Genomic DNA, 17,194 nt, shown 5'->3' with positions numbered 1-17,194 from the left:
CAGTCAGCCAAGAGACAGAGCTGAAAGCCTGTTGTAACAAAAGGTATCAAAGTGAGGAGGAGAACAGTATCTGTAATTACTACTCCAGTGATAAAACAAGCATATTACAGCAGATGGTTTAACACAAGATCACTATTAAGTAAAACACTGGCTCCAATGCCAAGGGATGAATATTCAAGAAGGAGTGAACTGAGTAAAAGTGTATAAAGGCAGCAAACACTGCTCAGTTAACCCAGAAGCTATGTGCAAGTCTAACCAAAGAGATCAAACCCCACATTATTCTCCATGTTGGCTGAACAATCTCTCTGCAGTCAAAACTTTCACAAGTAGGAATTAATCAATACAAATGACAGGACTGAGCATACTGATGGCACAGGAACTTGATCATGTCTAATAAAAAAAGGTGTGAAACTCGACCCCAAAACAAACCTAAACCCTAACTATATCAATTTCCAGAGCTTTTTCACGTATCACTTTACAAACTTCCCAGTTCTTCATAAGAAACAGACTCTAATTGATCTTCTTGGCAGCATCATAGTTGTAGGATGTTGTTTGACAAAACAGGAGCCAAGCTACAAACTAAAAAGGGGTTCTTTTCATTTTTAGAAGTTTTGAAAAATATTTTATGGTCAAAAGTAAGGCTGGAATTAATTAAAGTGATTAAGGCTGCACCGCAGAGTATGGAGCTGCAGTGGTCATGCTGCAGAGCAGGGCTCCAGCTCTCAGTGGGTTTGGAAGCAGTAGAAAGGATGCCATCACTAACAAGGCATTTTGAATGGTTTTTTTTTCAACTTGCAATATTTTTTTTATATTAAATGTTTCTGTAATTTTGGTATTATCTATGTAGTATCTTTAGCTGAGACTCAACACTTCAAAGCTTGAGACTCCCCTACTCAGCTCTGTAAGATCATTTAAATTATATTATAACATGAACAAGGAGAGGAAAAACAGTAGTAATAGCAGAAGGTAGAAATGCATAACCAATGTATACCATTACAAAATGGTTTCAGAATAAAAAGGCATTGATCATCATAAAAGATTCATATTTAAAATATCCAAACACTTTCTCAGTGACCCTTCCATACCCCTTAGACTTGAGCTGCATCAGACAAATCCCTTTGAGGAAGCTGTGACTGGAAATACAAATCCTTCACCATCAACTCTCTCTAGCTGCCAGGACTCCCAGCAGGTTGGCTGAAGTTTCAGGTAAACAGATGAGTGGAGCCTGTTAAACTATGCAAGATTTAGAAGTTATTTTAAAAATTGGTGCAATACTTTAAAAGTCTTGTATATATATATATATGCTTGTGTGTCTATGTATATACACACATACATCACACACATATATATGGCACCAACCTCCACAACAGCAACTGAGCAGATGCTGCCTTTATTTTATATTGTCACAAGTGTTGATGTGTTATAAAGAATCAATGACACAAATCTCAGACACAATTACAGACCCTGCTTCACCTAAACCTTTAGTTTCTGACTATTTTGGGGGAGAAAATTTTATCTTGGAAAACTGGGAACCTTTGCTTTAAGGCTTGTCAAATGATTAATACATATTTAATGGATGATTAATACATATTTAATAGATGGCCCTTGGTGACCATAACCTATGGTTTTATTAATTTAGGCAGGGATGAATATGTAACATTAAGGTGTGGTTCTTCCTTTTTCTTATCACTACACTCGCATGCATGCTTTGTATGGAAAACTTTATTTGATAATAAAAATAGCATTCACAGACTTTCTCCTTCTTTGTTGCTACATCATATACATAGTGTCTGTTCCAAGGAAAGAAGCTCTTACTGGGTAAGTCCACATCTACTCATCCTAGTGTTATGTATAAACCCAATTAAGTCAAATAAAGCTATGAACAATGTAGTATTTATATATGCATAGTGTTTTATAAAAAAGATTGGCCCACATACTGCTTTTCATCAACACAGAAAAGAGCATTATGCCTATAGCATGTTGCAAGAAATGATGATTGGAGAATATAGACTGCATACAAGTGCTTAATAATACATAAGCAGTCCCACCATGAAGAAAGAAATGATATTCAAACCAACAAAAGCTTTAGAATTACTGATACAGTCTCCCATTTTAAAACAGCTTTACATACCTGATTCAGTTTACATTAAAATATATCCCCTGAATCAAATTTTTTCCATTTTTAGAAATATAAACACTTAATCACATTCCTCACACCTAAATTTTGTCATAAATCCTCTTTTATACAAGAAAAAGGCAACAGTTGTTTTTTTTTTTCCAACACGTTCTATTAATTACAATTTCAACTGTACACACAATGATTGGCCATCTTCTTTCTTGGTTTTGTTTTTACAGTACCATGGCAACAACAGTGATAGACTTGCAATGGTTTTGTGTTCATATGGAGGATGTGAGCCAGTATACATGTACACACCAATGCACTGGAAAAAGCAGCAGCTTACTTTAGTGGTCCAACAGTAACGGCAAACATTTTGGCTCAGCTAGGCAGTAAACCATTAAATCTTAGACCAATGCTACAGCAGACTTACCACACAACTTGCAAATTTAAAAATACAACTTAGAAACTTGCAGGTTTCCCTTTTGCTGCTGTTCTTAGACTCAAATTTACAGCATATAACCAGGTATGGATAGGCTTCTACAACAATGTTGTCCCACTGATTGCCTCTTTTAGCCTGTTTTTCCTTTGATACTTTTTTCTTTCCTTTTTTTTCCCCCCCCAGCAAGTGCACTCCTTTTGTCTCATTAAGGATGAACCAGTAAAACAAACAAAAACCCCTTTAAATACAGAGCAAGAAGAATTGAGAGCTTTTGGAATTCGGCAAAATAAAAGCCCACTGGTTTTTCTTGAGCAGAAGGAATACACCTACTCCGAGCAGGGGGACTGTGCTCCCACTGCATTGTGTCTTGTCCCAGAATCCCAATCCCTTCCCTTGCTTCCACGCAGACACAGAATACCATGCATGCTGGGGTTGCTGTCCATATACAGCTGGGAGATGAGCAGGGCTGCTGCCTTAATGACATATCATTGTTACATGTTGCTGAGGCTAATGAGAGCTCAACAGTCCACATTATTGTGTGACACAGGCATGGTGGTGACCAGTCCTTCTGCCTCTGCACATCCTGTCCAGGGGGCCTGAAAGTATAAACTGTTCATGGAACAAACTACAAATTCCTTATCGTAATTCATCTTGTGCTGTGTGGGTTTGGTTGCTTTTTTTAAAAAAATTATTTATTATTATAAATATCCTTCATTGAAACAGTAGTCTCTTCAAACAGTTCTTGCAATTTTAGGAACATTTGTCTCTTTAATTCCTTCAGCAGGAGCACTCCATTCCTACTGAGATGAACAATTTTCTTCCTTCCCCACACCCAACCCTTAAAAAAATTTTCTACATACAGTGTAGCAGTGAGTCACTAGAGAACAGTCTGGATCAAATTATTCAAACTTGGTCATAAAATCCTTTGCCTATATTATATTACTGGCTACCCCCACTTACTATACTGGGGAGGGGGGAAAGTAGCCCAATAAAGGAATTATTTTTAAGAAATCTACAAAGAATGTAGAAACAAAATTTTATAATCCTTTAGGACCAACATTTGGCAAGTAATTAAAAAAAAAAGAATACACTGAAAAATACTTTCTTTAATATTATACATCAGGCACAATGCTTTTTTTTTTGTTATAAGACTTCATCTGCATAAACGGTTTGTAGGATCAGCAGGTGCCGGATGTCTCCTCGCCTGTGAAAGCCAGGTGGTTTCACTCTCTCCTCTGCTCCCTTGGTGTGGGGAAGGCAACAGGGACCCCGTGGAGCCCCTCAGATGCTGAGGTCGGTGCTGCACTCCTTGTAGGGCCGCCTGCGCTGCTCAGGCGGGTGCCTGCGGACCGGCTCGTGCTTCCAGCCAGGGTCTTCCCTCTCCTGGTGGCCGACTCGTTCCTCCCTGAGCCGTCTCTCAGGTGACCTCTCCCTCCGCCGGTCGGACGACTTGGCCCGTCGGTCAAGGGAGCTCTCTCTTCTCCGCTCAGGGGACCGCCTCGGCTCCGTGAGTCTCTCCAGCGACCGCCGGCGGCGGCCAGGTGACCGCTCTCTGCGCCTCTCTGGAGAGAGGTCTCTTCTTCTCTCATGTCGCTCCCGCCTCTCCAAAGTGTTGTCAGCACTCCTTGTCCCTTCCCTGCGCTTTTCGGGAGACCTCCTCTTCTGCCCGTTCACCACCGCCCTCTCCGGCTGCCTTTCGTGCCTCCTCTCCGGCGACCTCTCCGTCCTCCTGCCTGGCACGTGGTCGTTGGTTTTAGAAGTCCCATTCCAAGTGTGGTGTTCATTGGGTTGTCTGCTAAACTCTCTGCTGCCTTTTAGGTCTCTAACGTAAGTCCGCTTGTCCCCATGTTGTGATGATTTGTGAAGGTCTGGTGGATAACTGGACTCCGATGATGGGTGCTGCCGTCGGTCGGATGGCGCGGGTTTCATTTCCGATACATTTTGTGAACCTGTGGCGGGACTGTTCCTGTCACTGCTGGGGTCTGAAAGAAAATAACAGCAAAGGGTTTGGTATTGATGCCTTCCGTGGTGCTGTGACACCACTTAGCACTCTTCAGACTTCATTAGTGACAAAAACAAACAACTGTTAAAGCAGTCAGCGAAGGCTAACAGAAGCTTTTGTTAATTTAACTGTGAACAACGAGAGTTACGGTTAGTACTGGTGCTGCTCTGATCGTTAGCCATGTTTTGGTCCAAGCTGATCTCATCTTTATGCTCTTCTGGGTATGGGGCACTTTACATTTTTCCCCAAGCCCAATTCATAATGTTTTGGTTACACTATGTTCTTTCCAGTGGAAAAAACCCATTGTAGTTCAGGTTGTTGGCTGCTTTTTTTAATAGTTCCCAATAAAGAGGGCCTTTAGGAAACAATTTTTGTCTTTTAAGACATTATAAAGAACTGCCTTCCAGGTGTGGGAGGCCTTGGTTCAAATAGCAGAAAATGTGCAGAAAATAGAATTGATTATTAAGTTTTCACCTTGTAAAATAACATTTTGAAGGTGTGAAAATTAGACTGTAATCATGCAATTTCCATTTCATTTAAGGCATAGCTTAACCTCACTTAGTTCTACCACATTATGTAAAGTCCTAGGGTAGATTTTGGTTTTGCCACAATGATTCAAACAACGATGACAGTAGTTATGATTTTTTCATATCAAAGCAATGGAAAGATATTGTAATATGTAGGATGGCTTTGATTCAAATCTAATCTCCAGTTCATTATTTTTCATGTATTATTTGAGGTAAAATACAGCTGAGCTACCTCTGCAAGACAAACTGAAAAGCAGAAGTAGAAAAAGAACATCCAAACTAAACCCCAGCCCTGTGCTGCAGCTAAGCTACAATTACTCCCGTCATTTGTAACGGATGTTTATGAATGATTCATTACAAACATGAAAAACATTAAAGTAGCTATGCTGCCTTAATGCAAGTGCTGTTTTTATTTGCTTACTGTTTTCTTTCTTAAAGTAACTCCTTCGTGGCAGCTTGGCAGGCATTAGCCACTTCCTGACACTCGCACCCCGACACCCACCTTGAGGTGGACTGTCCTGATGGCAATGACTGAAAACCCTCACAAACACTTGTGGGGACAGATTTCTTTTTTTCCTTTTTTTTTCTTTTTTGTCTTCCCTGCCCCCCCAAGCCAAACACTTTACATTCCTCCTGCCATCACGCCAAGCATCTCCCATTTGATGGCATTTCCACTCCTGACCATGGGAGGGTTGGTGTGTGCATGGGCTGTGATTTTTGTGAATTCCAGGTGAAACCCATGTTGCAGCTCCCGTGTGGGCAGTTTTGCACTACTAGCATTTTCAGGCCACAGCTGGGGATGGGACCATGTTGCTTTTCTGTGGCTGTAAGCATGTGGCTTGTGGCAACCTGCCTATCACACAAGATACAAGTGGTTCACACATGTCCTGTGATGTGTGTACTTACAATTCAGGGGACGCAGGGTGTTCGGGATGAATTGCTGTACATATAGTATATAGCGAAGCGGAAAAGCAATGTGAGGGAATTAGGCCACAGCACAAAAACACCTAATATTGATTTTAGCTACAAACCGTAGTTTGATTATGGCCCATAAGGTAGAAGCAAGACTCCCCGAGCTTGTCATTTCTCATACATGCAGCGATATTAGGAGGTATCATCGCTGAGGAAGGAAGAGCCCAGCACCAAGAAAAGTAAGAGAAAGAGAAAGAGAAAAGTAGAAAATTTAGATTCCCTATAATAGATGAAAGAAAGAAAAATCTTCATATTTTATCTTAGAATAAAGAAAGTTTATTTTTCCAGTCAGATTGTCTAGGCTTCACCCAAATATAAGGCTGCAAAGACAGCAGTTGTTATTATTGTGACATAAAGAGACATCTAAGAGGTGATTCAATAACCCAGACAACGAGAGCATCCATTCTAAAAGACAGCTGGAACAGCGACACAGAATGTCATAGAAAAAACATTAACAATCAAACAACAATGAAAAATAAAGTCCACCAGAGACCACAACATTAAAAATAAGTACAAAACTCATTACAAAAATATACAGCCTCATAGAGAAGCACGTTCCAATCAAGTCAGAAAAATATTGGAACTTAACATTATTAGAGGAACCATTTGCGACTGCAGCGAACAGAACGAAGAGAGAAAGGAGTCCCAAATGTTACAAGGATACTCTTTACAGTAGTGCAACCCCTGTATATTAAATCCTTGCTTGGAGAATGAACATTTAGTGGTTAGCATTAGCCAAAAGAAAATTGGTGATGGATTTCCATCCTCAGTGCAACAGACTATGCTTTGAGAAGTGAAGCACTTAATTTACAGGGTATTTATCCAGTCTACCATATGATACAGTACTGTACATCCAAAGGAGTATAGGAAAAGACAAAAGTAGAAAGAACATTACAGAATTTCAGTGCCATCATTGAAGCTTCTGGTGTGCTATTTATATTACAGAAGTGTAAACCCACAACTTCCCTTCCATATCGTTAAACACTTCAATTGTTTGTTGGTTATACTCTGAATTGGTCATTTTAAGTTAAATAATGAGCAGACTGAGCAGAAATTCTCAAACGTAGTACAGTAAATGAAGAGAAAATCTAGTTCATAAATTGTGCAGAAGGGTTTTGTTTCTGGTGTTAGGGCATGGAGAGAATGATAAACACAGAACTTACTGACACAAAAATAACCCAAATACAGGGAGGAAAGTATAAAGGACATCCCTTCAATCATCAGTTTCTATAGAAACGTCAAAGACCTTTGGTTGGGAGTAGCCCTCCATCGAGGGCACAATATTTGACAATTATCTCAAATAAATAAGACATAATTATAATATTAAATAGTGTGCTACGTTAAGCCACCCAGCAATCCAACCTCCAGGGGAAGAAAAGGAAATCTAATGCAATTCTTAGTAGGAAACGAGTACTGACTGTTTCCCCCAAGAGAGACACAAGAGCACCTTTTCATAACCTCCTCACCTTTTCAGACCTTACTAATTAATTTGTTGAAACCAGCAGACTGTTTAAAGGGGGAGAAAAGGGCTCAGGAGGCCAAATCAATATATTTTTGCAGTAAAGCTTTTTTTCCCCCCTTCTTTTTCTCAAATAACTTTATAAATATTTACATAAATATTAAGGAAAGGCAAAAATCTCAAAAGCCATCTTGGCATTCATGTCTATGGAGACAGACATGAACTAAGAGAGAAACCTAAACAAAAAAAAAAAATCACTGCTTCAGAATAGTAATTCGGGATCCCAGTTTTTGCATTGATTAGAAGAAGAGACCTATGTGAAACAACAATTCAGCCGCTGAGAAACAGTTTGGCACAGTTCAGTGACCTTCCTTTTTTGGCTGGACAAGACAATAAGGTTTGTTTTGTTTTGCTTTCCTCTCTGATCACCAAAAAATACTGCTATGATGATCTTGCCTTACACTGTGCCCCAAGTCCATGGAAGCAAGCAAAGGATGAAATGTGTAGAAAATTCAGCACAAGCGAGGCAATTATATGTTGCAAAGGTTGGTAAGACACTGGTGAGAAAGGAAAATAAAAAAGAATTCCCGCTTCAGATCTTGAGACAAATCATTCATGGAGTGATGCCAGGGAAGAAAGGAATGTTTTCATAGTTTGACCCACCATATTCTGGGACAGAGCCATCTCCACGTTTCAGAAACAGGCGGACCTTGCGGCCACCATTTTTAATCAGTTCGATGGCCCGAGCGTGCTTCATGTTCTTGGTAGTTTCTCCGTTGATCTCTAAGATTTCATCACCAATCTGCCAACGTAATAAGAGACTAAGATTAGGAACAAGTCCCCACGAGAGTCCACACCAGCACACCACGAGACAGTGGCCATAGCAAAGCTGGAACAACTATGCACCAGGTGAAGCTAAATATGCCCAACTCCTTCCAGTGACCATCCACAGTGCCCAGTGTGCAGGAGTCTGGGAGACATGAAGACAATGGAGAACGCTTGAGGTATCAAAATATTTCACTGCTGTTCTGCAAAATCACATTGCAATTACTGTATTGCTCAATAGTAAGTGGAGTGCTAGAACTGGTGCTATTTTATTTAATTTTGATTATTTGTAAAGTCTTCAGTCAAAGTGGTTGCTTGTTTCACAGTCTGCTCCAACTGGGATGTTCACAGAGCTTTTTCAGATCTGTTTCTTACTTGGATATAGATACCTACTATGAATCAGCAAAGCTGATTTTGTAAATATAATCATTTATCAGGAGAAGAAAACAGTGCTTGGAAGAGCTTGTCAAAGCATTGACTTTCACAGGGCAGCACTGATTTTTCATCATATTTGCATCAGCAAAAATTTTGGACCCATAGATCTACCCCTAGCACAAGAATTTTGAAAATGCCCTTCACATGACATATCTGGAGACGACAATGTATGTGGGAAAGTTATAATGCATTCTCTAACAGAGGTCCAAGGAGTACATAAAACCTTGCAATTTAATTTTTCAGTAGGCATTTTATAACATATTCCCTTGTTATAATGTTTGTCATTTAGCTGATAATGTGAAGTTAACAATTAATGTTAATCAAAACCTACATCATAATTTTGTAACCCATGGACCATAGACTTGTTCTGTCTTCTCTCTGTCCACTAGCAGGCAAAGACTGTGGCTGTTACATTTTCACTGCTCCATGTATCCCCCTTAGGCTTTAAACAACAGATCATGTACTAGAATTTGGAAAGCAGTGTTGGAAGAAGGGCATAAAGTCTTCCACTGAACACACACTGCTATAGACTGCGTACCAAGAATGACAGATGCCATCAGCAGAAGTAAGTAGGAACCACTTTCAGTTCACATTAAATTTCCCTTTCAGCTGGCACAGCAGAAAGGAGAGGCAGGGAAGTCAGCTTATTCCAAAGAAATGTGGTTTTAAAGTCAGTTTGTGCATACCCTCATTTTCCCACATCTCTCAGCAGGACCATCCTCAGCGAGCCGCAGCACATACAGATCCATGTTGTACTCCCGTCCACCTCGCAGGCTGAAGCCGAACCCTTTGGCTCCTCTTTCCAGCTCAACAGTGTAAAAGTCTTGGTCCTGCTGGAGAGAAAGACAGCAAACGCATAACTGAACACAAAGTTGTGAGAGGGACGCTCTCATGTTAAAGTTACTCAACCAGTGTTTTGTCAGTAATAATAAGAAATGGAAAAACAGTTGTATTTTCACACACAGACCAGGATTTGCTGCTTCCTCAGACCCCACTTTGCAATTTGGAGTTCTGGTGGTTGGTGAAGGGCTGTTGGAATGAGTGGGCTTGGCCATGTCCTGTGGTGCATTTTTGGGCACTCCTGTTACACACCACCTCCTGTGCCCACGGCAGGAGGGGATATTTTGTGAAGGTGGTTAAAGGTTCTATCAACCAGGGAAGGTGAGGACAATCTCCCTTCCAGTGCCAGCTTTAGTGCAATGTCTAATGGCACCTGGGGTGAGCCTGTGCCATGGTGCTGGCTTTTCGTTTTGTTACCATATAATCTATTTGTTTGCAAGAAGCTCAGAAGCCTTTGCATTGTTTTTCTCAAATGCTACTGTGGGGATGTTTTGAAGTCCCTAATGGAGGATGTTACGTCTGGGATGGCCAGTGGCAAGGAAAGTTAACAGTGAGATAGATAATCTCTCTAATAAGATGCCATCTGTGCAAGCTGGAACACTTCAGCTATCGCCCCTTATTAAGTTTTCCTCTTTTTTATTCTCTGAATTTACCATTTGCACACAACAATACTTTCTGGAGATGCCCCTCAAAATACACAGTTCAATAAACAAACACATAAATTATGGCTGCCCTAAAAATGTCAGCTTTTTTTTCCTTTATTTTCACTCCCTCAAAGTCTCAAGGAGAACATGTTGGAAATGTCTCTCAGCTGAAACAACAGCAACACATATTTAGAAACTAATCAGCAAATTCCTCTTTCGTTTCAGCAGATTGAGGGAGAGCAGCTTCTCAGTAGGAATTTTCAAGGGAAATATTTGAACATAGCCCTCAAGCAGATTGGAAACAACAGTCTGTGGTAAGCAAAACAATTAGAGACGTACTCCTTACCTGTGCTGCTTGGGGTGGTTTGAAATCAAACTGGGATTCCTGCTTTGGTTTGGTGTTGTTCCTGCTGTAACGAATGAGAGAAAGAGAGGAAAAATACAGCTCATGGGATGTGAAAATGATGAATAAGTAACCGAAGAGAGAGCATGTCAAGATGCCCTCCTCGAGGAAAACAATCTGACCTGGTCTCCTGTGGTATTTGCTGAGGAGTATGTGTAGTTGTGATTGTAGCAATTTTTTCTGCATTGGTCAATAAAGTAGCATTGGAGGATTCTGCAAAATAGATTTTGTTTTTATTATGAGGGAAGACCATTGGCTATTCACTGAAAGAAAAAAAGAGTTTCGCAAAAGCATTTCACTGAAAAGCATCATTACGTTGTTTTTATAGAATTTGAGATAGGATAAAATTTCTTAATTCCCCAAATTAATATAGTAAGTATGTATATGAAACTGTACACTCAATTCAAAAGTGAAAAAAAAAATTAAATTAGGAAATCTGAATTGGAAACCCCCTGACCATTAGACACACTCATGAAGACTCACTTGTAGATGAATGATTGAACAGTGTTTTGTCTATTGTCTAAAGACAATTCCAATCAATTAAGTCTCCAAATATTGGTTGGGTGGATTAATTTTATAGTAGCTATAATTATTCCAGGGATTACAAATTTATCAGTCCTTCCTCCATCAGGAACAGCCATCTCCAGTAGAATTGAGATGTGGCTCTTATCCAATACCTCACAAGGTGATTTTGAATGTGGCTAAAATCCAAATTTAACTGAAATCCTTCTTTGAAATAAAACCCACTGCTGCCTGCGTACTGAAAGCAGGAGCTTGGAGCCACCTGTACCAAATGCATCAACAACTCTGGGTAGCACTTACAAAAGGGTGCACTGAGAGAATACAGAGAGCAGGAGTAACTTCTAAGCTTAGCTTCTGCCATGGTAAAGTAAAGGGCTCTCAGCTCAGCATTAGCCTGTGCAAATTCTGTATTTATTTAGGCATGGAAGGAGGGGCTCTAAGGAGAGTTCCTGTCTCCTGCTACCCCCACAACTGAGATGGGAGCAACTCAAAAGTGCCTATGTAGATGTCCCTCACAGTATGGCAGGGCAAAATGTTCCCTTGTCATTCTGGAGCTGTATCACAGACTTCAGTAGGACCAGAGTTAACCCCAAACTCATTTAAAATTCTGCCTAAAATTAAGGTCATGTCAATGCCGTTAGCCAAATATTAGCAACACAGACCCGGAACTCTTCCGTATTGAAATCAACATATTTTCCAGAACTACGTATTGTGCCAATCCTGAACTGATATTAGTACTGAAGAGTTTCAAATGCTGAATTGCTCCAGAAGTCAGCAGTTCCCGCAATCAGCCTTCCCCTCCCGTGGGAGTTTGACTTCAGAGGAAGTCTCGGTGGTACTCCATATACCTTGATGGTGCTTAACCACACATTCTGTGTTGGGGGTTTCCAACACAAAATGTTCAACAATTGTGTTGGTTGCACTTGGAAAATGATGGGCACAGTCAGCAGAAACACCCACTCATCAGACATGGCATTCCCAGATAAAGCCACTGCAGTGGCAGGCACTGGCTCCTTTGCAGAACGGCTCTGCACACAGGAGACCCCCTCTTTGTGCCTATACCCACTGCACCAGGACAGAACCACAGACTGCAAGTAACTACAAAATACTGACCATGATCCACCTTTCCAGACCAAAATCTAAACTGAATACACAACCACTAAGACAACAGTGACAAAAATTGGATGCAAACATCTGCCTCTCCAAGATAAAATTATCAGGTCTTCTACCCTGCCCTTGTTTGCCTCTCAAGCTAAAGGCATCCACTAATTCATTTTACTGGCTATGGAGAAATCTGCCATTATTAAACAGAGTCCGGCTGTAACACAAAATTGCAGAAATGGGAGGGGTTTTGCCTGACCATGTGGTGGTCCTGGGCTTACTTGGTGCCAGGACATTAATTTACTTCATGGATTTATTTTAATTCTGGAGAAATCTAGATAAGGGGAAGCTTTTTTTTTTTTCTGTAGGTATTTGCATGTCAAGGGAAATTCAGGAAAAGGGACAGAGAAAAAGAAGAACCACTTAAACAGATGGGTGCAACAAGAACACAGCTCCTTTGCCTGCAGTGCTGTGCCCAAGTTAACATGCTCAAACCCTCAGCATATGGAGCTGAAACATCTTCCAGACCAGAGCTGGCTTGTGTCCAGCGGCTCAGAAAGCAAGAGAGGCTCCTGCCTGTACCTCTCAGGGTAGGCATGACCAAACCACACCCTTGTGATGACATGCCACTGACAGCTGGCTTGTGTAAGGAGACGTCCCTACATGTAGTTATACTGTTGGGGTTTAAGAAATAATTATGTTTATTTTGTAAAGACTCCTTGATGTTAAAATCTGTCTCCTACGTAACAAAACCCCAAGACATGGTTAAGCGTTCTGTATTCATCCAGAAAAAAAGCCTCTGAAATCCTCCACAAATATTTGGAGATCAGATGAATATGGGCTTCAAAGAGAATGCAAGATTCCTACCCTTTAGTAGGTCACACTAATAATACCAAGCAGAGCAACAACATATCTTTGGTGCAGATGTATCTTCACACCACTGTACTGCATCTATCTTTAGCTCACCCTATCCCATGAGTCAGGAATTGTGCATAATTTTGCCAGTGTTTTAGACACTGGTCCAGGACACATGCCAGCCACCATGCAAAACTGGAACAGAATATAGCAAAAATTATCTTTAATACAATTATAATTGCATGTTCTAAACCCTACATATTTCATTGATTCCTTGCCCTGTTCTGCCCTAAAACTCCAGTCAACAATTACATGCCTAATCTAAGCTTGTCCCTTTCCAGCACTCTGTATCCTTGCATCTGCTGGAAGTGGGGTAAAGCATCATAATTTCATTGCAAATACAATCCTGCAGTGGTCTGTGGCAATTAACTTGTGCAAGACTTATTACAAAGCAAAAACTTGGTGTTTTTAATAATGTTAGAAAAGATTAGCAGTGTGAGTTTGAGAGTCTTGTGATGAGCCTCAGTTTCATGTTTATCTGACGAGTGGCTTCTGATTTATGCTCCCCCCTCCTTGAAGCACACAGACCATTTATGTTTGCCAAAAAAGCACTCAAAAGAAAGCAAAAGGAAACAACAAATCAAGAAAAGCGTACAAAGACATCAAAAAGAAAACAACACTGAGACCAATTTCTTGTATCTCATGGGGTTTTAGGGCAAATCCCTCAGGGATTCTGAGAGTGTTGGGTCTTACTGTCTTTTGGAAAATAAATGTAGGTAATACTATGCAAAGCTGGCAATCTGACTTGGAATTTCGAAGTGACAGTAAGTAAAAAGACTTAAGTCTGAATTGCTATGAAAGCAGAGTTGATTCCTTCCCCAAAGAACAGCTTTCCATCTTCTCCAGGAATACATGATGTCAATCACAAGTACATGTTTCCCTAACCTAAGCAATTTACGTGATATTTGGGACACATAACTGCATGAGCAAGACTGGCTGAGCATTTATGTCAGGAGGTTACATTCTTAAAAAATTCTTAAATCATTCAAAAGTTGCTTATTTCTTAGATGGTTTTGCTTTTTTAGAAAATAAGCCCTTTATTTATTTAAAGATTCACCTTCCTTTTTATCAGATACTAAAATACAGGTAATGAACAATTCTCTCAGTTTATCTTCCAAAACAGGCATGCACAGGCCAGCTCAGATGGTAGATTGATTCACAGCCATTTTATTATTCATGAACACCCTATTTGCGGCAAGCAGCAGAGGATCATATACCATTTGACCTCCTACCCACTAGACAGTAGGAAAATAAGGCTTTTGTGCAAAACAGATCACCCTAAACAGAAATAATTTATAACCAGATCATTTCTCATCCTGGTCTGTGGGGAGCAATGTGGAAAGGTTTCTGCCCAACAAGCTTTCACTTTGAACCCATCCATGGCAGAGAAGCACAGTAAACAAAGAAAATGCTTAGAATGTAGAACCACAGCAATTTTAGTTCTGCTGAAGATACTTTACCAGGTTTCTGATCAGTTCCTATCTGGGCATCAAGTGGGATTAATTTAATGAAACTGATATATAGCACAAATCCTTATTTTTATTAAATACTTCAGTGACCTGAAATCAGCACCAAGTGTCAGCTTATTATTAGGGATCCTGCACATTCCCTCTCATCTGAAACACTGAGATCCTGTCTAGGGTAACTCTTAAAATGCAGCTGCAGAACCATCACCATTTAAGCAGTCATTAAAAATGTACTGAGCTCGCTTCCAAAGCAACTTACCCAGAATAAAAACAAATCTGCTTTTAAAACAGCTTAAAACATGTCAAAGTGTTTATCCCTTTCTGTAATCTCTTTACTCTACAGCCTGCTTGTGTCTATTGAAAGCTTCAGGAATCCCACATACTAACAAGTGATTCCCAAATACTCTAAAGCTGCATTATTAAGCTAAGAATCGAACCGAAGTGTATTGAGAGATCCATCAAATTTATGGAAGAACATTTTAAGCAGATACATGGAATGGAATATTATTTTCTTAATGTTGAATCAGCACCTTCCTGTTAAAAACCAACCATCTCTATAAAAAGAAACAAAAAATAAAACTATGGCAGACTCATGACCTCCCTCACTGCTAATTCCCAAAGTGGGAGTGGAAATCGAATCCTCCATGACTTTGCAGCTCCAAGTGACAGAAAAAGCCCGGGGACACAGAACCAAGAAGAGGGTCAGGTAAGACGGCAGGAAAGAGATACTTTACCATCTCCTGGAATGATGCGCAGGGTGACGGTGTTTCCCGCTTCCTTAATGAGGTTGACGATGTCTGAATGCGACTTGTTGGTGATGGAGCACCCATTGACGGCCAAGATCCGGTCGCCTACTTTCAGCTTTCCACAGCGGTCTGCGGGGCTCCCTTCAATTATCCGACCTATTTTGTGAGGCATGGCCACACATGCATTTCCCGCTTTTGTATTGGTTTGGGGGTTGTTTTTGTTTTGTTTTGGTTTGGTTTTTTTATTGTTTACATATGTGGGAATATGGTGAAGGGGAAAAGGAAAAAAAGGGTTGAAAAGGGAAAGAGAAGGTTAAGGGTTAATTAATTAATGCATCAAGCAAAAGTTATTATAGGATAGCTTTGCTGCCAGTGTTCAAAACATTGGCAATCAACTAGTATGAGCGCACAAGACTTTACTTCTTCCACAAAAAGGTGTTTTGTTAATTACTCAAAACTCCCCCCAAGTGGGTTTCTGTTAATAAATCGTGAGATTTTTTATTTTTACAACTGCACTTAGCAGCCTCATCATAACCCAAATCTGATTTTGTTTTTGAAGGAAAAAATCAAAACTATTTGTAGAAAACTCAACCTTTCTCCTCCAATATTACATCGGTGTCAGCCTCTCTAGTGCTCCTCTAAAGCCAACTGCTGTTCAAGCTTCTGCCAATGTTTTGTTCTTTCTCCGTTTAGAAAGATAAAATCATTCTAGGCCTAGGAGGGAGTGTGGCTCCCTGTCTACCACACAGATCCACTCTATCAGCGCTGGATGGGGAAGCAACACGAAACATTTTTTTCCATTGTGAATAAAGGTACTACCAGGGAAGGCACAGGACCACTACAGATGGGCCAAGACTGACAAAGGTAACCTGTTTGGTGCTGGCACCCACCTCAGCCTCTACTAACCCTTCCCCTCTTATGATCTTAGATGGCACAAGGTAGGAACAGAGAAGGAATAAGGACCTCCTCATTCAAATACCTCTAAAACCACACACAAAACCATTGAGATGTCTGACACACAGAGTGAGAGCACTTTAGGATGAATGCGTTCTGGAGACAAAATTCTCCTCCTGTTCCATGCAGTTGTTTTGTTTGAAAAGCACAGGGTTGTCCATAACATGCAGAACTGGAACACACAGCATTACTCAGATAAATCCAGTGAGCTTTTCTACAGCTCCTTTACGTGGGAGGCCAAGAGGCCTTGGGGCACACAGCACATGGTTAAAGCCATGGGGTACACAGAGTGGTCATCTCACACTTTGCATCCACAATACATTCGCCCTCAAGATGCACCTTCCCATCTCTGCTGTAGTCTTTATTTGGTCAGTAGTTTTAGAGATATACGCACATGACAACACTAGAAAGACCATAAAGAAGAAAAGGCAAGGACATGCGAGGTTGGAAAGATGCGATGAAAACTGGCAAAAAGTGTTAATATTAGTTACAAACATTAGAGAGATCTTTTTTATTTTACTATGACACCAGAAAGTTTCTCTTTCTGGTAATACAAAACCCCATCCAGTTTGCAGGCTGTTTTGAGGATATGATCTACTCTATCCAATCCACTGAACACAGATGGCAGAGCCCACACCAAAGTGATCAAGGTGGGTTTTAGAACCAGTTTGGCCCATCTCTAAATACTACCCATGAATGCAAAAAACTACAAAGCAGGTCCAGAGCAAGCACCAGACAGCAGAGGGAACAGATCTCATGCGGAGTATTAGGAAAAAGCTGAATATACTTGAAAAAAATTAAAGGAAAAACAGTCACAGATCAACA

The 17,194-nt window shown here is 40.5% G+C and overlaps 1 protein-coding gene across 28 annotated transcripts in view; it reads right to left on the bottom strand.

Annotated features, from left to right (window-relative positions):
• Window positions 1–1,704: 1,704 nt before the first annotated feature.
• MAGI1 (membrane associated guanylate kinase, WW and PDZ domain containing 1) overlaps window positions 1,705–17,194 on the bottom strand; it is a 335,447-nt gene continuing 319,957 nt past the window's right edge. For 8 of the 28 annotated variants that reach the window (XM_048316048.1, XM_048316057.1, XM_048316059.1 and 5 more), the window contains 6 exons: window positions 15,404–15,607; window positions 10,788–10,878; window positions 10,609–10,672; window positions 9,465–9,611; window positions 8,182–8,320; window positions 1,705–4,540 (listed from right to left, as the gene is read on the bottom strand). In XM_048316048.1, coding sequence (XP_048172005.1) covers window positions 3,840–4,540; window positions 8,182–8,320; window positions 9,465–9,611; window positions 10,609–10,672; window positions 10,788–10,878; window positions 15,404–15,607 — 1,346 coding nt within the window. In that variant the 3' untranslated portion in view covers window positions 1,705–3,839. Of the gene's footprint in view, window positions 4,541–6,118; window positions 6,208–6,312; window positions 8,321–9,464; window positions 9,612–10,608; window positions 10,673–10,787; window positions 10,879–15,403; window positions 15,608–17,194 lie in introns of those variants that run through there. The other 20 variants (XM_048316052.1, XM_048316058.1, XM_048316073.1 and 17 more) reach the window with 10 other exon arrangements.

This window comes from Corvus hawaiiensis, chromosome 11 (assembly GCF_020740725.1).
Source record: "Corvus hawaiiensis isolate bCorHaw1 chromosome 11, bCorHaw1.pri.cur, whole genome shotgun sequence".
NCBI classification, from domain to species: Eukaryota; Metazoa; Chordata; class Aves; order Passeriformes; family Corvidae; genus Corvus; species Corvus hawaiiensis.
Note: the sequence above shows the minus strand (reverse complement) of the source record. Positions and strands in the feature narration are given on the sequence as shown.